This window comes from Schistocerca gregaria, chromosome 5 (genome assembly GCF_023897955.1).
Source record: "Schistocerca gregaria isolate iqSchGreg1 chromosome 5, iqSchGreg1.2, whole genome shotgun sequence".
Lineage (NCBI taxonomy): Eukaryota > Metazoa > Arthropoda > Insecta > Orthoptera > Acrididae > Schistocerca > Schistocerca gregaria.
Window position 1 is genome coordinate 315,993,423 of NC_064924.1, and position 23,634 is coordinate 316,017,056.

A 23,634-nucleotide genomic window follows, 5' to 3' on the forward strand; every position below is an offset into this window, starting at 1 on the left:
CTGGAACTGTTGAGGGCACCATTGGAAACTGTAAGTGTGGGATCTTCCCTGACACCGTCACTTGCGTGTTTCCGAACGGCTGCGAACGGGAGTACGGCGTGGGTGGCGGCCGTGTCGCTGCTCGCCTGCGCAATATTCGCCTCACGGCGCCGCTGTGGGAGCGGGCATTCCTGCCCGCCAAACACCGGCTGACGTCACACTGCCGGCGCCTCAGCACGGCGTGGCACGCCTTAGCGGTCTCTCTCTCTCTCTCTCTCTCTCTCTCTCTCTCTCTCTCTCCGTATGTGTGGCAGGGCGGGGGGGGGGGGGGGGGGGAATAACTTACAGGTGCGCAGCAATGAGTCAGAGTTACAATGTGAAGCGCGCAATAGTGGGAATAGAGAACATCGCCGAAACACATTGTCATGAAAGCCGTTACCTCACAGGCTATGAAGTTGGTGAGTATCCGGCGACGTAAATATATTACACTCGTCGTTGAGTACACCATCGCAGACGCTCCTGTCTGTGGTGCAGCGGCAAGGGTAACTGCAGCCATGATCTCCGAGCTGATAGTCCATGCTGCTGCAAACGTCGTCAAACTGTTCGTGCAGATGGTTGTTGTCTTGCAAACGTCACCTTCTGTTGACACGGGGATCGAGACGTGGCTGCACGATCCGTTACAGCCATGCGGATAAGATGCCTGTCACCTCGACTGCTAGTGATACGAGGCCGTTAGGATCCAGCACGGCGTTCCCTATTACCCTCCTGAACCCACCGATTCCATATTCTGCTAACAGTCATTGGACCTCGACCAACGCGAGCAGCAATGTCGCGATACGATAAACCGCAATCGCCATAGGCTACAATCCGACCTTTATCAAAGTCGGAAACGTGATGGTACGCATTTCTCCTCCTTACACAAGGCATCACAACAACGTACCACCAATCAACGCCGGTCAATTGATGTTTGTGTATGAGAAATCGGTTGGAAAGTTTCCTCATGTCAGCACTTTGTAGGTGTCGCCACCGGCGCCAACCTTGTGTGAATACTCTTTTTCCTGTCAGTTAAATGTCGCGTCTGTAGCACGTAATCTTCGCGGAGTAGCAATTTTAATGGCCAGTAGAGTAGTTCTACGTTCTAAGGGACTGATGCCCTCCGATGTTAAGTCCCATAGTGCTCAGAGGCATTTGAACCAGTTGCCAACGGCGCTGGTGGAGGAATGGTACGCCGTACCTCAACTACTCCGTACCAACCTTGTGGCCAGCCAGCATTGGAGTTCGCTGCAGAGCATAACTGCAGTCCATGATATCCACACGTCCCTATACTAAGAACCATGTCCCGCCTTTTCTAATATCCAGCGGACCAACAGACGTCGCGATGTCTTGCAAAGTGTTATTCCTATTTGTCTTATTACGTAGTCATTGAGGTTATCTTATATACACCCACGGAGCACTATGGGACTTAACAGCTCAGGTCATCAGTCCCCTAGAACTTAGAACTACTTAAGTTCAACTAACCTAAGGACATCACACACATTCACGCCCGAGGCAGGATTCGAACCTGCGACCGTAGCGGTCGCGCAGATCCAGACTGTAGCGCCTAGAACCGTTCGACCACTATGGTCGGCCACGAAGCAGTTCTTTCTATGTATGGTCCAAGTTTCATAGAGGTATGTTACTTGGTACTGCACATCTAGCAACATTTACTTTCACCTGAACAATACCGTAGCAATATTTCTATGTATGGTCAAGTTTAATAGAGAACTGTTACGGTACTGGAGACCGTTAAGTCGTAAAAGACAGGCAGAAGATGTGTGCAACTTTCGTCAGCACTTAATGGCAAAGTAAATATTACATTATCATTTTCAAACAGAATCTTCGGCAATGGTATGCTATAAAATATACAGAATTTTCTGTACTCCTTCATCCACTTTCCCAATTTGGTCTCGTCGTCACCGATCGTCGTTTGAGACGTCAAAGAAAGGAAAATAGATTTTCTGCTTTGTCTTATTTATGATGAGTTTCAGCGTGAAAGTCTACATACTGTCCCCACATGCGGGCTGTTGGGAAGCACTGTTAACTTCACAGTACTCCACAGCTGGACTAAAGTGCGGTTTGGACGCTCTCAGTCCCTGCATTTCAGATGCCGGACTCATCACTCAGCGCTCATTGGGCTCTGTCGGCAGGTTCCCTGGCTGAGCGGTGTGCCTGGTCACGACAGCCGGCTGAACACAATAGGCCGCGAGCGCCGCCTATTGCCGTCTCCATGCGTACCGCATTTGCGCGTGAGTCACGGGAAACCGGCACGCATAACAAGCACAACAGTCGGTCGCTAAGGGTGACGGGTCGACTTCGCTCTGTTCTCTGCAATGTGAAGTCATTGTGAACGATAGAGCTCAACGATCTCCAGCGGGTTTGAAGCTAATTTTTAGGCTCCTAGGTAATCCCGGTTGTCTTCCCATGTCCCTGCCACAAATGTCAGGGAAGGCAGTAAAAGATTCCAGTGGAGAACTACATACAATTCCCGTTGTGACGGATTATCAATCGCTATTGAATGGAGATGAAGCAGCTGGCACAGAGGGCTGCATCAAACCAGTCACAGGACTGAAGACCACAACAACAACATTGAATCGGAGGAGTGTTGAGATACTGCAAGCAGGGCTCTATCTTTGTGCGTTCCGCCCGATTATGGTATTCTGTGCCTGAGACATGACCATGATTGCCAGATTAAATTACCAAAATTATCGAACACTACCTAGCGAAAGTATTTGCTGAGTTGAGCGTGACCACAACAAAACGTGTAGCAAACATTAAAAAATTATTTTTGCTTGTAACAGCTTGAACATACGATTGTTACCTTTAATTTTTTGGTAAATTCATTGCTTGTTGAAAATTTCAAATTTCGACGAATGCATAATTCTGATTTTACCATATCGATATCAACTTGTTTCTAGCGTCAGACCACAAATGATTCATGTGACTGAAGTCTCTCTCCGCATAGGAATTACCATTCTGATAATTTTACAAATCAATAAATAAATTAGTAATTTGGATGGAATTTTAAAAATACCGAACCATTCGTACTACGGTTCCGAACACTGAACACGGGGCTGAAATATCGAACAGTTCGGTAAAAAACACACCTGCAACCCAACGCGTGACCTATACCCAGGGCAAACTGTAGCTTTGCTCACACATTCCCCCCTCTCTTTTTCCGGGCCGACATCCCTGTTTATTCGTTTATTGAAATCAACACGACTTTACAAGTATACGCATCGAAATAACTATTTTTCGTACGATACATTTCAGAACTTGATAAACACACAGTCCATAGTCGCGTTGTTCATTCTTTAAATGCGTATGAGTGCAAAGGCGTAAGAAACCAACCCTCAAACGAAATATACTTCTATTTAATTTCGTCATCGATATGTTGAAAAAAAAAAAGTATCGGTATATCGACGTACTGGCCTATAAAAATATCGGCTGCACATTGAAAATATAATGCCGATTTTCGAGCTGTGCGTTTAAGTATTGATTTATTATTAGATATTCTGTACACCAACAAGCTAGAAGCCTGCCCATTCCCCTTAGAGCAGGAATTGAAGCGAAAACGCTCACGCTTGGCGATAATCACTTTGAATGGTTACTGCATGCAAGTGGCACAACAAAGATGTCCGTCGTTCGGTTTCGTCACATATCGGATTTGTCAGGAACACTTCATGGCGACATCGCCGGTTTTCTTTTTTTTTCTGACATCGTGAGCGATCTAGCAGTTGTAGTGTCAAAATCGCGTGAACGTTGCAGTTTCTATTGGTAGCGCCGTGCGCCGATTACAATTAGCATTTTCCCTCACACGTTTTTAATTCCAATCCACCCCCCCCCCTCCTCCTCCACCAACGCATTCGCACTACTTCTTTGTGTCACCTATACTTGCTACACACAGTCAAAGAGAAAGACTCGACGTGATGAAAGCTCAAAAAGTAGTAAGAATCCTTCATACGTAAAAGTAAAATTGTGTTCTGCTAAAATTTCAAATATTTACCGGAAATTGCGAAAGAATATATTACAATATAAAAATGTTGGCTCTGGATATGTCATTTTTGTATCGGTATATCTTGGAAGATATATATATATATATATATATATATATATATATATATATATATATATATATATATCTCCTTAGTTTGGGAAACTGGATAGGCCTAGCAGAAATTATATTATACTTTTTCATCCGTTTTAAAAACATGTTACATTAAAAGGCTATTTATTTAAATAATTGCCCGCATCTCGTGGTCGTGCGGTAGCGTTCTCGCTTCCCGCGCCCGGGTTTCCGGGTTCAATTCCCGGCGGGGTCAGGGATTTTCTCTGCCTCGTGATGGCTGGGTGTTGTCTGTTGCCCTTAGGTTAGTTAGGTTTAAGTAGTTCTAAGTTCTAGGGGACTGATGACCATAGATGTTAAGTCCCACAGTGCTCAGAGCCATTTGAACCATTTAAATAATTCGGTAACGTTCGGACGTTCCGTCTACTAGTGCCTATGAAATTCCGTGATTTTTGGAAGTATCATCTATTCATCAACAAGACTTGATCGGGTTCGATTCGCGGCCGGGTTGGGTATTTTCTCTGCCCAGGAACTGGATGTTTGTGTTGTCCTCATCATTTCATCATCGTCATCATCAACATAATTCGCGACAGTGGCTAGATAGGACGGGCCTGTTGACCAAAGTCTGTAGCCCAGCAACCTTATAAGAGCCGGCCCCTCAGAAAGGTGCTGCTAGTTAGTCGTGGTGTGGACTGCCGAATCCTAAGGCGCGAAGTTTCTTAGTTCGCTAGCTGCTTAGAGCTCTGCAGCACAATACGACCTTTTTAATCATTTTGTTAAGTTTCTGGGGGGTGAGAAGGACTTCTTTACTTGCATGTCTGGATGAACAGACATTTTTGAAGAAAGACAATGCCAAAATTATTTTGAAATAAATTCGCTTAATGCGACTAACTTCACTTGGCTGTGATAGGGTTACATGTGCTACCTATTGGTGGCGTATGAAAATTTGTGCCGGGCAGGGACTCGAACCAGGGTCTCCCACATATCGCGGGCGCTCACCTTAACCAGACTTCCATATGTCACACTGTCTATATCCCTACACCGTAGTCTGCTATGTCCATCGCTAAATGGTCGCCGCTGTACTCTGTATGGGCACCAGACACAGCCGAAGCCGAGTTATTCGGATTCGGCGAATTTTATTTCGTAGCGACTTTCGTGATTATCATCTTGTTGGTGCTCCAGAACTCAATAGTTGAAAATGAGAAACTATGTGGAGGGAACTGACATGTGTCGCGCTCTTTGTTGCAGACTTGGCGCTGTGGAACAAGAGCATCTCGCAGCGGTGGCGGCGGCTGCGCAGGCGCTGCTCGTCGTTCACGACGCCGACGTCGACGTCGCCAGGGTCCGGGCAGCAGGAGCGGCTGCTGGAGGCGCCGGCGACGCCCGTCCAGGTGAAGGCGGCGTCGGCGCCGCGGCACGCGCACATGGCGTCGGCGCTGAGCCGGTCCGCAGAGCGGCTGGACGCGCGCCAGCGCGCCTCTGAGCCCGAGGGGGCGGGCACCCCCGGGGGCGGCGGCTCCACGCCCGGCCGCGGGGGCGGCTCCGTGCCGCTGCTCCGCCGCCTCCACGCCGGACTGCGCAAGCGCAGGGCGCTGTCCGTTCACGAGCCGGTGAGTACTACGGATCACAAATGAACTCGCAGCCACTGTGACGTCATTTCCCAACTTCGCGCTAAGGAAGCTGGTATAGGCATCCGTATCCAGATACAGTGATATACACTCCTGGAAATGGAAAAAAAAAACACATTGACACCGGTGTGTCAGACCCACCATACTTGCTCCGGACACAGCGAGAGGGCTGTACAAGCACGGATCACACGCACGGCACAGCGGACACACCAGGAACCGCGGTGTTGGCCGTCGAATGGCGCTAGCTGCGCAGCATTTGTGCACCGCCGCCGTCAGTGTCAGCCAGTTTGCCGTGGCATACGGAGCTCCATCGCAGTCTTTAACACTGGTAGCATGCCGCGACAGCGTGGACGTGAACCGTATGTGCAGTTGACGGACTTTGAGCGAAGGCGTATAGTGGGCATCCGGGTGGACGTACCGCCGAATTGCTCAACACGTGGGGCGTGAGGTCTCCACAGTACATCGATGTTGTCGCCAGTGGTCGGCGAAAGGTGCACGTGCTCGTCGACCTGGGTCCGGACCGCAGCGACGCACGGATGCACGCCAAGACCGTAGGATCCTACGCAGTGCCGTAGGGGACCGCACCGCCACTTCCCAGCAAATTAGGGACACTGTTGCTCCTGGGGTATCGGCGAGGACCATTCGCAATCGTCTCCATGAAGCTGGGCTACAGTCCCGCACACCGTTAGGCCGTCTTCCGCTCACGCCCCAACTTCGTGCAGCTCGCCTCCAGTGGTGTCGCGACAGGCGTGAATGGAGGGACGAATGGAGACGTGTCGTCTTCAGCGATGAGAGTCGCTTCTGCCTTGGTGCCAATGATGGTCGTATGCGTGTTTGGCGCCGTGCAGGTGAGCGCCACAATCAGGACTGCATACGACCGATGCACACAGGCATCATGGTGTGGGGAGCGATCTCCTACACTGGCCGTACACCTCTGGTGATCGTCGAGGGGACACTGAATAGTGCACGGAACATCCAAACCGTCATCGAACCCATCGTTCTACCATTCCTAGACCGGCAAGGGAAGTTGCTGTTCCAACAGGACAATGCACGTCCGCAGGTATCCCTTGCCACCCAACGTGCTCTAGAAGGTGAAAGTCAACTACCCTGGCCAGCAAGATCTCCGGATCTGTCCCCCATTGAGCATGTTTGTGACTGGATGAAGCGTCGTCTCACGCGGTCTGCACGTCCAGCACGAACGCTGGTCCAACTGAGTAGCCAGGTCGAAATGGCATGGCAAGCCGTTCCACACGACTACATCCAGCATCTCTACGATCGTCTCCATGGGAGAATAGCAGCCTGCATTGCTGCGAAAGGTGGATATACACTGTACTAGTGGCGACATTGTGCATGCTCTGTTGCCTGTGTGTATGTGCCTGTGGTTCTGTCAGTGTGATCATGTGATGTATCTGACCCCAGGAATGTGTCAATAAAGTTTCCCCTTCCTGGGACAATGAATTCACGGTGTTCTTATTTCAATTTCCAGGAGTGTATAAACAGGCAAAAATACTGCGCTGTTGTTAGATCGGTTACTGCTGCTACTGCAGTAGGTTATCAAGAATTAACTTAAGTTTTAACGTGGTGTTACAGTCGGTGCACGAACGATGGGACACAGTATCTCCGAGACAGAATTCAACTGGGGATTATCCCGTACGACCCTTTCACCAGTTTACCGTGAATATCAGGAATCGGGTAACACATCAAATCGCCGACATTGATGCGTCCGGAAAAAGATCCTGCAAGAACGGGACCAACGAAGAAAGAACAGAATTATTCAACGTGACAGAAGTGCAACGCTGCCGCAAATTGCTGCAGATTTCAATGCTGGGTCATCAACAAGTGTCTGCGTGCGCACCATTCAACGAAACATCATCCATATGTGTTTCGGAGCCGAAGACACACTCGTGTACCCTTGAGGACTGCACGACACAAAGCTTTACGCCTCGCCTACATCTACATCTACATCTACATTTATACTCCGCAAGCCACCCAACGGTGTGTGGCGGAGGGCCTTTTACGTGCCAGTGTCACTACCTCCCTTTCCCGTTCCAGTCGCGTATCGTTCGCGGGAGAACGACTGCCGGAAAGCCTCCGTGCGCGCTCGAATTTCTCTAATTTTACATTCGTGGTCTCCTCGGAAGGTATAAGTAGGGGGAAGCAATATATTCGATACCTCATCCAGAAACGCACCCCCTCGAAACCTGGACAGCAAGCTACACCGCGATGCAGAGCGCCTCTCTTGCAGAGTCTAGCACCTGAGTTTGCTAAACATCTCCGTAACGCTTACCAAATAACCCTGTGACCAAACGCGCTGCTCTTCTTTGGATCTTCTCCATCTCCTCTGTCAACCCGACCTGGTAGAGATCCCACACTCATGAGTAATACTCAAGTACAGGTCGAACGAGTGTTGTGTAAGCCACCTCCTTTATTGATGGACTACATTTTCTAAGGACTCTCCCAATTAATCACAACCTGCTACCCGCCTTACCACCAATTAATTTTATATGATCATTCCACTTCAAATCGTTCCGTACGCATACTCCCAGATATTTTACAGAAGTAACTGCTACCAGTGTTTTCCGCTATCATATAATCATGCAATAAAGGATCCTTCTTTCTACGTATTCGCAATACATTACATTTGTCTATCCGTCAACACCGACGTTGGACTGTTGATGGTTGGAACGATGTTGCGTAGTCGGACGAGTCTCGTTTCAAATTGTATCGAGCGGATGGACGTGTACGGGTATGGAGACGACCTCATGAATTCACAGACCGTGCGTGTCAGCAGGGGACTGTTCAAGCTGGTGGAGTGTCTGCAGTGGTGTAGGGCGTGTGGTGTTGTAGTGATATGGGACACCTGATACGTCTAGATACGACTGTGACAGGTAACACGTACGTAAGCATCCTGTCTGATCACGCATTCCGAAGGACTTGGGCAATTCCAGCAGGACAATGCGATCTCCCTCACGTCCAGAATAGTTACAGAGTGGCTCCAGGTACACTCATCTGAGTTTAAACACTTCTGCTGGCCCCTAAACTCCCCAGACATGAACGTTACTGAACACATCTGGGATGCCTTGCAACGTGCTGTTTAGAACATATCTCCATCCCCTCGTACTCTTCCGGATTTGTGGACAGCACTGCAGGATTCAAGATGTCAATTCCCTCTGGCACTATGTCAGACAATAGTCGAGTCCACGCAACGTTGTTGTGCGGCACTTCTGTGTGCTCGCGGTTGTCCTACACGGTAATAGGCAGGTGTACCAATTTCTTTGGCTCTTCAGTGTAATAGGCTGAACCGTCCGCCATGTTTTCCCCAACTCTGAGGATTCGGCAGTGTTTACCATATGGGTCACTAACTTTTTCACGTAACGTCTTACAGTATTTCTGGTACTACATGTATGAAGTGTGCCAAACAGTAATGTGTATTGAGATACTTAGAATACCCTTTTCATTTAATAGAAGAATTAAAATGTAATATTACACGGCTAAAATATATAGGCTCGGTACTAGTGTGGTAGGTCGTAAATATTAAAATATAATGCGTTAATAATTTGGTACCAATTTCTTCAAATAGTTGTGTTATGACTGTGCCTATTTATAAGTTTTTGTCCATGTATAGGCACTCCCAAAAGTGTTTAATTTTTAATCTGAATTAGATTTTTTTTAAGAAATGCGGCAGCTTATTATAGAGAGGGGAAGTTAGACCATGCACGAACTCAAACCTTGGAGTATGTTCATTTAGGCCTATTACCAAAAACTAAATCTGAAGATTATGTTACTGTGAACTATGGGCACTCCACTATGAAAATATCTTAATTATATCTGGTCCTATAAGAAATGGAGTCAAGTGTTACTCAGTTTGTGCATATATGTTTATGACAACCATGTATAAATAATCACAATAAATATTGCTTTCAACTTTGCCAATTGCGAAAATATCTTAGAAATCGAAAAATATTGAGACAAACTCCTTCAGTATGGTTTTCGACTGGGGGAAGAAACGCAATTCTATACAATTAGTTTCGTGTTTATAGCATGTACCTGCAGTAGTACACAATTGAGCTCCGTGTCCTGGTTGCTAGTTGCCACTGCGGCAATGTGTGGCACATCTGTCTCTTCGTTCGGGATCACATGGAAACGTAAACATGCTAAAAACAAGCAGTGGTTAGTGCACTTTACAGCTGAGTAGAACTCATATTTAAGAAGATTTCTTCAATCCATTTAATTTGCACTCGTAACGTGACACATTTGTAAACTAGTACCACATTGCCGCAGTGGCAACTAGCAACCAGGACACGGAGCTCAATTGTGTACTACTGCAGGTACATGCTATAAACACGAAACTAATTGTATAGAATTGCGTTTCTTCCCCCAGTCGAAAACCATACTGAAGGAGTTTGTCTCAATATTTTTCGATTTCTAAGATATTTTCGCAATTGGCAAAGTTGAAAGCAATATTTATTGTGATTATTTATACATGGTTGTCATAAACATATATGCACAAACTGAGTAACACTTGACTCCATTTCTCGTATGAATGTCGTATACTTGAGGGGAAACATGGCGGACAGTACATCTTTGGTTGTGTTGTGTTGTTTTGTTACTCTATGGAACTGGGGACCTAGAAACGACGGAGAGGCTTCGTCCCCACTGGAGCCTGCAGTGGTACTCAACCCCATATCAGTAGTACTTTTCATTATGGTCTATTTATTGTTTTTAGCTCTAGACACTCTGCGAGTGTATTTATGTTTTTCGTATTTTTTGCTGCAGATCTGATGATGGTCATTATTATTACCGGTAATCTGTCAAGAAAAAGTTTGTTACCATAGACGTAAATTAAAGGAAACTTGAGGTTTCAGCAGTCCACTCACCCCACACCGAACCTAGGGTTATTGTGCGGTTTAGCCCCCAGTGGCCACCTGGTAGATACGGAATACATCAAACATTGACTATACATCAAATATTGAAATAGCATTCAATAGTGTGGTGCACATCTGCCACGGTTGAATCATTCGAACTTTACACGCAAATGGAGCGTCTATATTTTTTACTTGCATTCACTTCCGTGTAAGGCGAGGAATCTACTATAATATAGGGTGTCCACCATGGAAGTGTTTTTCGGCCCCTTGCTGTTCATGATGTGTATATTAATGAACTTGCGAACAATATTAGTAGTAACCTCAGACATTCTGCAGATGATGCAGTTATCTTTAATGAAGTGCAGTGTGACAGAACTCTCTCTCTCTCTCTCTCTCTCTCTCTCTCTCTCTCTCTCTCTGACTGACCAGGCCTCGGGAGGCCCAGCGGCACCGACCGACTGCCGTGTCATCCTGAGCCGGTAGGCGTCACTGCATGCGGATTTGGAGGGCATGTAGTCAGCACAGCGCTCTCCTGGCCGTTGTCAGGTTTGGAGATCGAGGCAGTTACTCTTCAGTCAAATAGCTGCTCGCTTGGCTTCACAGGGCCTGAGTGCACCCCGCTTGCCAACAGCGCTCGGCAAACACAGACGGTCACGCAACCAAATGCCAACCAAGCCCGACAGCACGTAACTTCCGTGGTCCGACGCGAACCGTTGTTACAACTGCGGCAAGGCCGTTAGCGCCTGAAAGAAGCTGCATAAATATTCAGTCAGATTTTGATCAGTTTTTAATGTGGTTCAAGACGTGGAAACGCACAAAAATGTAATGCACTTCACAAAACGGAAAAAAAAACAAAAAAAACGCAGTAATCTGTGACTATTCACGGTTGGAATCGGTAAACACCTGCGAATATATGGACTGAACACTACGTAGGGATATGAAATGGACTGATCAAGTAGGCTAAGTCGTGGGTAAAACAGGTAACAGACCTCGCTTTATTGATAGAATGCTAGGAAAACGCAATCAGACTACAAAGGAGATTACACATCACTCATGTGACTGATACTAAAATATTGGTCAAGTGTGCGAGAGTCGTACCAAATATGACTAACTGGGGATATTGAACGATACAGAGAAGGGCAGCACGAATGACCACAGGTTTGTGTGATCTATGGAGGAGTGTCATTGCGATGATGAAGAAACTGAACTGTTAGGCTCTTAAAGATAGACGTGAACTATCCTGAGAAGGCCTACTTACAAAGTTGCAAGTACCGGCCTTTAATGACGATGACTCTATGGATAGTGAGTACAAGATTAGTTTAACTGTGCCACGTACAGAAGCATTTAAACAGTCATTCTTTCTACGCTCCATACGTGAATTAAACGGGGAAAAGTCCTTATAACTGGCAGTATGGAACATAACCCTCTGCCAAGCACTTCAGTGGTTTGCAGGTTATGAATATAATCTAGATCCTCGCGAAAGTGGCTCCAGTCTAGTATTTTAAGCATAATGCCATCTTGCTTTGTTCTTGTAACTAGCTGAAGCTCTAAATAAATCACAGTGTCACAGTAATCTAGATTTAACTGTAGGGAGACACTTCAGAAGTAAAAACGACACGTCTGGTTAGAGTATGGAAATGATGAATAAGAATTTTGAGACTCTAATGTATCACATCTTGAGATGGTCTAGAATTGAATGATACAACTCAGTCTAGAAAATGACAGAGGTGTTTTCTATACAGCTCGTGCGAAAAATACCTTACATGAACGCAAATGACACGTGAACATATAGGAAGTACTTTCTCGTGATACATTCCCAAGGGCAAAACGACCGTGGGCTGTCGATAATGGCGTCTTCGCGTAACATCATTCTCAGCTTGTATTAGGAGAGTGGACTCGTGGCGTGACGGCTGTTGCAGTTTTCCTGTTTGTAGCTTGAGGCGGCCGTTGGAAGTGTGATAAGGATCCTACGCAACTGGCTAGTTTTTGCCCACTGTGGCTCTGGCTGCGGACGAACGCTGTCCGGGAAGTGTGTTATCAGCCAAGCCGTTACGCGCAGGTCATTCCCCGTACTGTGCATCCACTAAAAATACTACACAGGACTCTGTTCATTTTCTTGACGTACCGTAACCTCGATGTGACTACTACTGTATCATGATACTACAACGAGACTGCTCTTGTTCATGAAGGCACCGGCGTACAGGATGAGGAAATTACAAGTGATGTACAAGGCAATACGATGAGATGACAGAAGTCATGGTATAACTGCTTTTGTCCGGCGAAGTGCTCCAACTCGACGTTGCATGGACTCAACAAGTCGCTGAAAGTCCCCTGCAAAAATACGGAGCCATGCTCCTTCTATCTTAGTCCATTATTGCGGAAGTGTTGCTTGCGCAGCATTTTGTGCACGAACTGACCCCTCGATTATGTCTCATAAATGTTCGACGGGATTCATGTCGGGCGATCTGAGTGGCCAGATCATTCGTTCGAATAATGCGAAATGTTCTTCAAACCAGTTACGAACAATTGTGGCCCGGTGACGTATGCGAATGGCTGCAAATAGTCTCAGACTACCCAAATACAACCATATACAGTCAACGGTCGGTTTAGTTTGACCAGAGGACCTATTCCATTCCATGTAAACACAACCCACACCGTTACACAACCACCACCAACTTGTACAATGTACAGCTTTATGTTGACATGTTGGGTCCATGGCTTCGTGGTGTCCGCGCCACGCTCTAACCTTACCATCAGCTCTTACCAACTGAAATTGGGACTCATCTGACTAGGCTATGTCGTTTAGGGTTCAATCGATATGATCAAGAGCCCAGGAGAAGCACTGCAGGCGATGTCGTGCTGTTAGCAACGGCATTTGCCTTGTCTGTGGTGGGAAGCAGTGCCTGAAATTTGGTATTCACGGCATACTCTTCACGTTGTGAATCTCGGAACATTGATTTCTCTAACGATTTTCGAAATGGAGTGTCGTGCGTCTAGCTTCAACTACTATTCCGCGTTCAAAGTCTTTTAGTCCCGTCGTTTGGCCAAAATCACGTTGCAAATCTTTTCACGTGGATCACCCGAATACAAATGACAGCTCCGACAATGCGCTGCTCTTTTATACTTTGTGTACACGATACTATCGCCATGTGTATATGACCATATCGCTATTCCATTACTTTTTGGCGTCTCTGTGTATTAACCTAACATAAAAGAGCTGGCACCTACACAGCCACAGAACCACATCGCCAAAAACAATACTGAAAGAAAAACTAAACTTACAGGAGAAGTGTAATTGTACTCTACTTTTAATAAGCTCGATTATGAGAAAACTATCACAGAGTTTAATAAGCATCCAAAAGAGACAACGTTAACGGAAACATGGGGTAAAACAGTACTAAAAAATTGACATAATATCTGTCAGTGCCAAACCAAATGAGTGGCAGGAATAGGTTTCATTGATTGAGGCACCCATTTCTGTTTGTGCAACACCGGGAGAGTAGATCATTCCCTGTTCATTATATACCAAACTTATAAACAGAAGGGAATTTTTATTTAGCTTTACATGTGTGCTTTTGTAGTTTACTCTTAAATTTCTCTCTTGTTTGTAGAGTGTAGGTTTCCACTGTTTTCGGTGATGAAAAGGGCTGAGAGAATGTTGTGTTCGGATGCGGTGTTGGAGACCCTCCGCTGACATCTCCATGCTGTGCTAGCTGTCACCCAGCTGTTGCCAATGGGCATCACTGCTGCAGACGTGGGGATCCGAAGGGACGCCCAGCATGTCTCACGTGTCCCCCAATTGGCGCACTGCTTTGATCGGCTCGGTTATTGCCAACATTGAGGTTGACCCCTGACCTGTGGTCGAGTGGAAAGCCGTTTCAAAGTGTGACAGGCAGCTAAATGCTTTCCGGGGGACCAAGACCTCCTAGATATATCTGACAAACAGGTTTCAGCCGCTATCTGTGGCTGACAAAGATCCTAGGCCACTTGCAGTCGTTTGCCCTGTTTCACTGGAAGCCTTTCGGTTTCCAAGGTGTGGGCATTCACAAAGGGTGGGATTATTAGTAGTTGTGAACTCCAATCTCAGGAGCCCCTTAGTGGCATGGTTGCCAAATAGAGGAAGAAATCCAGTATGTACTCAGTATGCATACTTGGGGAAGTTGACCCGCATGTGGAACTGCTCCTTCCAAATACTACGAAGAACACAGAATGCACCGAACTGCAGGTGGTGGCTCATGCCGGGACTCAGGATGTATAATATCTCTTTTGATCGGAAGAGATACTCTCTGGTTTCTGGCGGCTAGCTAAAGAGGGAAGGACTGCTTGCAAGACGAAGGCAGAGCTCACCATCTTTGGCATCGCTGAGAGCATCGATTACGAACCTAGCTGGCTAAAGCCCGAGGTTAGATTGAAGTCAATGTATGGTGGTGTATTTATTGCACTTAAAAGTAGTCTGTCTTATAGTGAAATTGAATTAGTTACTGTTAGTTAATATGGGTAGAGGTCGTACTTGATAACAGAATAAATTAATAATTGGTTCGTTTTGCCGATCCGCGACTCAGGTTGAAGGAAAATGCCAGTCCAATTTTGAATAGGTAATCGATCAATCTGTCCTCGATAAGTTGCAAAAATGTGTGTTTAAAGCCAGTGGTAGGCATCAAACATCATCCTAAATTGTGCTAAATGCTTTCTCCTTAAATTATTTTAAGCAGTTAGTTTAGAAGCTCACAAGCAGTTTGTTCAGGAGCCCATGCTTAATGTGATTGCTATAACGCATTAGACCTCTTACCAATAAACAATACTAAGCGGATACAGAGCTTTATGACGCTTTAGTGACCCCCAAGGTCTGAATGCTGTAAGATCCAAATCCACAAAAAATAAACTGATAACATGTCTAAAAAAACAGATAAAAATTTGCGTGGCACCTTCCAAAGTAAAACTGTCATCGTAGACCAGAAGTGGCATACATTTAAAGAAATAGTATCGAGGGCAGTTGAGAGATTCATGCATATAAAATGGCAGAAGACGGAATTGATGTCTAATGGTACACAAAACAGGTAACAACACAGTTGAAGGAGCAACGAAAAAAAGCATGCCAAATTTAAAACAACGAAAAATATCCAAGATTGCCGTGGTTTTACACAGACTGGAAATTTAACACAGACTTCATTGCGAGGTACTTTTAATAGTTTGCAAAGCGAAACTCTGTTTCAAAAATCTGGCAGAGAATCCAAAGTGTTTCTGGTTGTATGCAAAGCATACCAGCTACCGCGGGTATGCTTTACATACGATCAGAATCACAATCGATAACTTCACCGCGTGCTGACAAAGGTAGTATTACTGACTACAGTGTCATTAAAGCCGACATACTAAACACAGTTTTCCGAAATTCTTTTACCAAATGCGATAAACTAAATATTCCAGACTTCGTTCGAATCAAGAACAGCTAACAACATAAGTAACTTATAAGTAGATACCCCCGGTGTACCAAAGCAAGGTAAGCCACTCAATACTCCGGTCGCATCGGTGTGTGTGATGACCTTAGGTTAGTTAGGTTTAAGTAGTTCTGAGTTCTAGGGGACTGATGACCTCAGATGTCAAGTCCCATAGTACTCAGAGTCATTTGAACCACAAGCCACACAATAAAGTTAAGTCTTCAGGTCCGGTTAGATTCCTTTCGGAATATGTTGAGTGAATACTCCCTATTTAAGAATCGCCTACAAACGCTAGTGAAAGGCCTGTTGCACAGTTCACACCAACACCCAAGAAAGGAAACAGAAGTAATCCCCAAATTATAGACCCATATCACTGACATAGATTTTCATTAGGATTTCAGAACACATACTGTGTCCGAAAATTATGAGATGTCTTGAAGATCGCAATCTGTTGACGCAAAGTCAGTACGAATTCAGAAAATGTCGTTCTTGTGAAACGCAACTGGCTACTTTATTCAACGAAATAAAGAATTCTATTGACAAGGAATACAAAGTTTCATTCCATTTTTCTACATTTCCGGACGGCTTTCGTAATGGTTCATCACAAGGGGCTTCCAATCGAATTGCTTGCTCTTGGATGTCAGTTACGATTGGATTTTCGTTTTCCTTTCGGAAAGGTGAGAGTTCGTGGTACTTGTCGGTAAGTCATCGAATGAATGATATAGTCCCCCAGCCGTCGGTAATCTAAATATTTAGGAGACAATCTGAGTAGCTCACTGACGTTGTTTGAAGGTCATGCTGTCGTTCACCGTCTATTAAAGTCATCAGAAGATCAAAACGATTTGCAAAATGATTTAGTCGAGCTATCCGTATGGTGGCAATTGACTGTAACACAATAAAATGTGTGAAGTTCTCCACATTAGTACTAAAAGGAATTCTTTAAACTTCGGTTACGTGATAAGTCACACTAATTTAAAGGTTGTTTCAGTTAAGTAGGAACCATCACATACAAAATATTGAGGCGAAGACGACCCAAAGACTGCGCTTTATCAGTAGAACACTTAGAAGTTGCAACCAGTCAAGAGACACTCACATTGCCTTATCCTTTCTTCTTCCGGGGAACTGGTGCGCGATATGGGTCCTTAAAAGTTAGAACTGACGGAAAACATCGAAAAAGTTGAAAGGAGGGCAGCTCGTTTTGTATTATATACGAAGTGTGGGGGAGGTTGCCACGGATGTGAAGCCGAAGTTGGGATGGCGATTATTAAAAAAAAAAAAAAAAAAAAAAAAAAAGTTTTTCATCGCGGCGAGATGTTTTCACGAAATGCACAAATATAATTAGGTGACTCCCACTTACCTAACAATAAATGACAGTCGGAATAACATAAGAGAAATCAGAACTCGCCAAAAAGATTCAGAAATTCATGTCTGCCACGTGCTGTTCAAGAATGAAGCGGTCGAGAAATAATCTGAAAGTGGTTCTATAACCCTTATCCAAGTCCTTGAGTGTCAACTTCAGGTCATCATGTAGGTGTAGATGAAAGAAGACAACACATGGACTACCGTCTAGTAGGAACATTTAATATAGCGGTACGACTCTACTTTCACACTGTTCCCTGCTGTAGGATGTTTTCACATATTGGGAACACCAGTGCAAACCTGAGAATCGAATTGGGGGCTATAATGGATTTACGGACCATGTCGTGGTTTACTATTGGTTTACCACGGATACAGGGTAGTTTCTGTGAAACCAATATAGATGACCGTCTTCATTCAATAGCGTAGGCGTTGACTCACGCCAGGGGATTTCATCTGCCGAGAATTCTCCCGCTCAATGGCGTTAGTGTCCGAGATTAGTTTGGTAAGCATTCAATTGAGATACCAAATCTTTTGTGGGCTTCACAATAGCTAAATTTTAACGTTACTGGCTCGTTGTGGCCGGTTGGGGGGGGGGGGGGGGGGAGAGAGTGTCGTTGCACAGCTACCTAGTTCTGTGGAGGAACTATAGTAGACTGGGCGGCAGTCCACCTTCAGCCCATGCGTTTCTTTTATCATCTGTCTTCTGAATGATTTGATGTGGTCCTTCACGAATTGCCCCTCCCCCTCCCCCCCATCCGCCCTCGTGAATGTCAAATACAATCAGAGCAGAAGCTGTACACTTCTTTTTATTTCATGTAGACACAGTTACAGAAAGCGGTAACAGACGTTAGCTATTAGTTGTATGACAGTGCTGTGAACCATTTGTATAACCGAAACCACTAACGATTGTAAAAATGTTCTGTTGCTTCCTGGCAGATTAAAACTGTGTGCCGGACCGAGACTCGAACTTGGACCGGACCGAGTTCGAGTCTCGGTCCCGCACACAGTTTTAATCTGCCAGGAATTTTCATATCAGCGCACACTCCGCTGCAGAGTGAAAATCTCATTCTGGACAGTGTTCTGTTATTGTGTCTTAAGGAAAGAAAAATGTAATTTTCTCCCATAGACAGTACGTTTCTGTTTTTCCGTGAATAGGAACTGCTTGTTGATGACGAATAGTCTGCAAACCATGACCTGCACACCCTTAAACTTTCGTCCTGTTAAGCACTCCTCCCCCATCATTTTTATAGTCCGGTGTTAACGAGTTAATGTTGTAGATAACCGTCCGGCCTTACCACCAACACGAAAACAGGAAGCTTTCTAGTACGACCTTCCTGATAAATGCAACGGAAGTTGCGCTGCCCTGCTAGCGAAACGAAGGTCACCAAGAGAAGTTCCCGTGGGAAATTTCATTGGATGCTGCTGTGACCTCATTGTTGATTGAAACTAAACCATCACGAGATTTGAGAGCGTGGGTGACGTCTTTTTGGTGACAAGGATAATTATTGTTAGCCTTTGATTCAGAATCCACAAATCAGCATTTAAATTTGCTTATTTTTTGGCCTAATTTGATCTCTCGCGGGCTAATATTTTATAATCCCTCCCCTCCACTGTTTTTTTTTTAACTGTCGATGTATAGTAGGCGACTAGTTGTCGGTCACTTACGAAACCTGTTCAGCGGATAGTTACTTATAGAGCTTTCACTATTGTCTGATTAGTTTAGCTAATAATAAAGAATGCATTTAGAATTTGGCGTTGACTGTAGTTTGAAAGGCTTTGAATTGCACCTGACTTACGGATACTGTGTATGACTTAACAGCAAAGCTACCGAATGCCAAAACGTATGGAACCACATGAACATATATACACTGATAAGCCAAAACATTGTGACCATTACCTACCGCAATGTTGGATGCCGCCTCGTGGCTTTGCGCACACGTGTCGTGGTAACAAATACACTCCTGGAAATGGAAAAAAGAACACATTGACACCGGTGTGTCAGACCCACCATACTTGCTCCGGACACTGCAAGAGGGTTGTACAAGCAATGATCACACGCACGGCACAGCGGACACACCAGGAACCGCTGTGTTGGCCGTCGAATGGCGCTAGCTGCGCAGCATTTGTGCACCGCCGCCGTCAGTGTCAGTCAGTTTGCCGTGGCATACGGAGCTCCATCGCAGTCTTTAACACTGGTAGCATGCCGCGACAGCGTGGACGTGAACTGTATGTGCAGTTGACGGACTTTGAGCGAGGGCGTATAGTGGGCATGCGGGAGGCCGGGTGGACGTACCGCCGAATTGCTCAACACGTGGGGCGTGAGGTCTCCACAGTACATCGATGTTGTCGCCAGTAGTCGGCGGAAGGTGCACGTGCCCGTCGACCTGGGATCGGACCGCAGCGAAGCACGGATGCACGCCAAGACCGTAGGAGCCTACGCAGTGCCGTAGGGGACCGCACCGCCACTTCCCAGCAAATTAGGGGCACTGTTGCTCCTGGGGTATCGGCGAGGACCATTCGCAACCGTCTCCATGAAGCTGGGCTACGGTCCCGCACACCGTTAGGCCGTCTTCCGCTCACGCCCCAACATCGTGCAGCCCGCCTCCAGTGGTGTCGCGACAGGTGTGAATGGAGGGACGAATGGTGACGTGTCGTCTTCAGCGATGAGAGTCGCTTCTGCCTTGGTGCCAATGATGGTCGTATGCGTGTTTGGCGCCGTGCAGGTGAGCGCCACAATTAGGACTGCATACGACCGAGGCACACAGGGCCAACACCCGGCTCATGGTGTGGGGAGCGATCTCCTACACTGGCCGTACACCTCTGGTGATCGTCGAGGGGGACACTGAATAGTGCACGGTACATCCAAACCGTCATCGAACCCATCGTTCTACCACTCCTAGACCGGCAAGGGAACTTGCTGTTCCAACAGGACAATGAACGTCCGCATGTATCCCGTGCCACCCAACGTGCTCTAGAAGGTGTAAGTCAACTACCCTGGCCAGCAAGATCTCCGGATCTGTCCCCCATTGAGAATGTTTGGGACTAGATGAGGCGTCGTCTCACGGGGTCTGCACGTCCAGCACGAACGCTGGTCCAACTGAGGCGCCAGGTGGAAATGGCATGGCAAGCCGTTCCACAGGACTACATCCAGCATCTCTACGATCGTCTCCATGGGAGAATAGCAGCCTGCATTGCTGCGAAAGGTGGATATACACTGTACTAGTGCCGACACTGTGCATGCTCTGTTGCCTGTGTCTATGTGCCTGTGGTTCTGTCAGTCTGATCATGTGATGTATCTGACCCCAGGAATGTGTCAATAAAGTTTCCCCTTCCTGTGACAATGAATTCACGGTGTTCTTATTTCAATTTCCAGGAGTGTATGTAAGCGGAGCAGACATGGACGAGGGATCACCCTAGCGAAAATATAGGCTTCAAATGGGAAAATCCATTGAGATAAGCGTATATGACAAAGGGCAGATTATTATTACGCAGAGCATGTCAACGAGTACCTCGAAAACTGCTGGTCGAATGTTAACGCGCTACTGTCGTGAGCATCTAGGGAAAGAAGGGCAGTGAAACTACCGCTAGGCGCTAACTGGTTTTACGACCACGACTCTTCACAGATCTTGGGGTTCGGAAGCTTGTCTGCTCTGTAAAGGATAGTTAGTGATCTGTGGAATGTCAGCGGAAAGAGTGCAATGCTGGTGCACGCACGAGTGTTTCGGAGCACATCTTTCATCGTACATAAACATAGAGCAGCTGCAGCAGACCAGCCCTATGTGGTCACATGTTGACACACCAACATTCAAATACGGTAGCAGTGGGCACAGGACGTTCGGGGTCGATCAGTGGAAACGTCCGTGTACAAAATCTTTTACCTGCAACACTTTCTTAATTATGGACGGCTATAGAGGCAGCATGGCTCAATATTTCTTCAGGGGACGTCCAACGACTTTGAGTCCATACCACGTAGAGTTCCTGTACTACATCGGGCAAAAGGATGTCCGACACGATGTTAGGAGGAATCCCATGACTTTTTGTCACCCCAGTGTATGTTAGCAAATTTGTCTTCCAACCATTATAGTGCTACCTACTACCTTCATTGTGTATCTTGAGCAGTGAAAATGTACAAAACAGCAGAAGCGTGTACGTTTATCAGACAATCATAAATAACGCATTTGTGTTAAAATATATTGCCCTATTTCGCGTCAATAAATGCGTATTGCTGCGCGCCAACGAAAACTGTACGGAAACGGAGGAATACTTGTTAAACCTGCAAGTAGGGTACACGTCCATACGTAAGTGGGAATCAGAGTAAAGTGCTACCACTGTCGATGTTTTATCTGAATGAAACGAGACGTGTGTGATAAAACAAATACGCATTTTTGTAGCCAGGTTTTAAATATCAACAAAATTTCACGCAATGAACGGAGACTTGGCGATAGTACGTTTACTAATTCTTACAATTGTAGGAAAACATTTGGAAAAGGATTTGGAAATGATAAGGGAAATAGTATTTAAAGGGTTAGATGATTTTTTAAGATCATTCTGTAATTTGTTATCTGAAAAAGAAGGGGTTTGGTCTATCCGAACAGTCACCGTAGCCAATGAAGAAAAAAATTGAACAATAAGATTTCATCATGAATACATAAGATACAAAAATTAAAAAAAAATGTTCTTACGTCCCTTCGTGAAATTTTTTAAAATACTTCTTGAACGCTGCGGTGACACATTGATGTCTCCCTCCATTATTGCTCGTGCCTTGCTGGTCCTCACGAGAGTACAACATCGTTATGATGCATTTTCGTGGACTGATAAATATTCAGATAACTTTTTAAACCTGTCCTGAATATATTTTCACACACAACATTTACGTAATGCATTCGCAAGGTTAATAATACATGACGTGCGAACATTTTTTACACGTGCGGCTAGTCTCTTTCAGATCTCAACACACACACAGGTATGTGTTAATTTTTGCACACTTGATTGCTTATTAATAATCATCTCTGGCCCCGCTGTCTTTTATTGTTGTCGCTATCTAGCGGTCAGAGAGCGCAATATGACACGTTTGGTAGATTCTGCTGTGATGCAAAATACTGTCTCCGAATCGAATGGAGAAGAGGGGGTCTTTGTCGCTGGCATTGGGCAGCGGCGCAGGAAGAGAAGTTGCCGCAAGGGAAGATTTTTCCGCCGACCGGAAGCTGGCCGGAGGCAACGACCGGCCGCATTCATCGCAGCAGCAGAGGCCGGAGACTCCGCGGCGTGGGCGCCCGCTACGCCTACTCCTGTGTGCGCCAGCTGCTGTGGCGGCCGCTATCCAGTGACCACAGAGATATGTCACGCGACGGACGCACTGCTGTGGCGGACACTACCCGGGAACCACCGAGATGTCACGCGACAGACGAACTAGTAATGACACGAGGGCAAGTTATATATAATAAGTGCGTGATGCCTGTTCTTTTTTACATATCCGAAAGCACATATACCAGGCAGAATCCGCACCTGTGGTGCATATTATGTAAATTGAAGGTGGATAGGGGAGAAAGGAAAGGGAAGGAACAAATCATATTATCTGCACCGGGCCTTATTTGGAATCAGCGGAAATGAAAAAAAAAAAAAAAGACACCGCGCATTCATGTATAATTAATTCGCCTCGATGGGCAATGAATCCACAGCCTTCAGTTCGGATGCGCATTTACATTCGACCTCCAGCGGGATTCTAAAATTAGCAGCGTGGAGGGCATCCCAGAGTGAACAGTGGTTAACCAAATTTTCAAATGTGTGTGAAATCTTATGGGGCTTAACTGCTAAGGTCATCAGTCCCTAAGCTTACCGACTACTTAATCTAAATTATCCTAAGGACAAACACATACATCCTTGCCCGAGAAATTATCCTAAGGCCAAACACACACACCCATGTCCGAGGGAGGACTCGAACCTCCACCGGGTCCAGACGCACAGTCCATGACTGCGGCGCCCTTGACCGCTCGGCTAATCCCGCGCGGCTGTGGTTAACCCAACTGCCTGGTAATGTGGAAATCTCGGGTTCGAGTCCCGGTCCAGTACACATTTTCACTCGTCGCTGCCGATTCCACATACAGCCCGTATGCAGCTGTTATCATTAGTTCCTTTTCTTTCCTTTTTTTTCCCACCACTCCGCTCTTCAATTTCCATAATACGGGGACAAATGTCGAGAGGTGATGCCTGGCAATATTTCTGTATGGCTCGGCAATATTTGGATATGCCATCCTGCTGTAGGTAAC

At 46.0% G+C, this 23,634-nt stretch overlaps 1 protein-coding gene across 5 annotated transcripts in view; it reads left to right on the forward strand.

Annotated features, from left to right (window-relative positions):
- Nucleotides 1-23,634, forward strand: part of LOC126272337 (pro-interleukin-16-like) — a 612,371-nt gene that overhangs the window by 536,655 nt on the left and 52,082 nt on the right. For all 5 annotated transcript variants that reach the window (XM_049975121.1, XM_049975122.1, XM_049975123.1 and 2 more), the window contains exon 2: nucleotides 5,330-5,691. In XM_049975121.1, coding sequence (XP_049831078.1) covers nucleotides 5,330-5,691 — 362 coding nt within the window. The remainder of the gene's footprint in view (nucleotides 1-5,329; nucleotides 5,692-23,634) is intronic.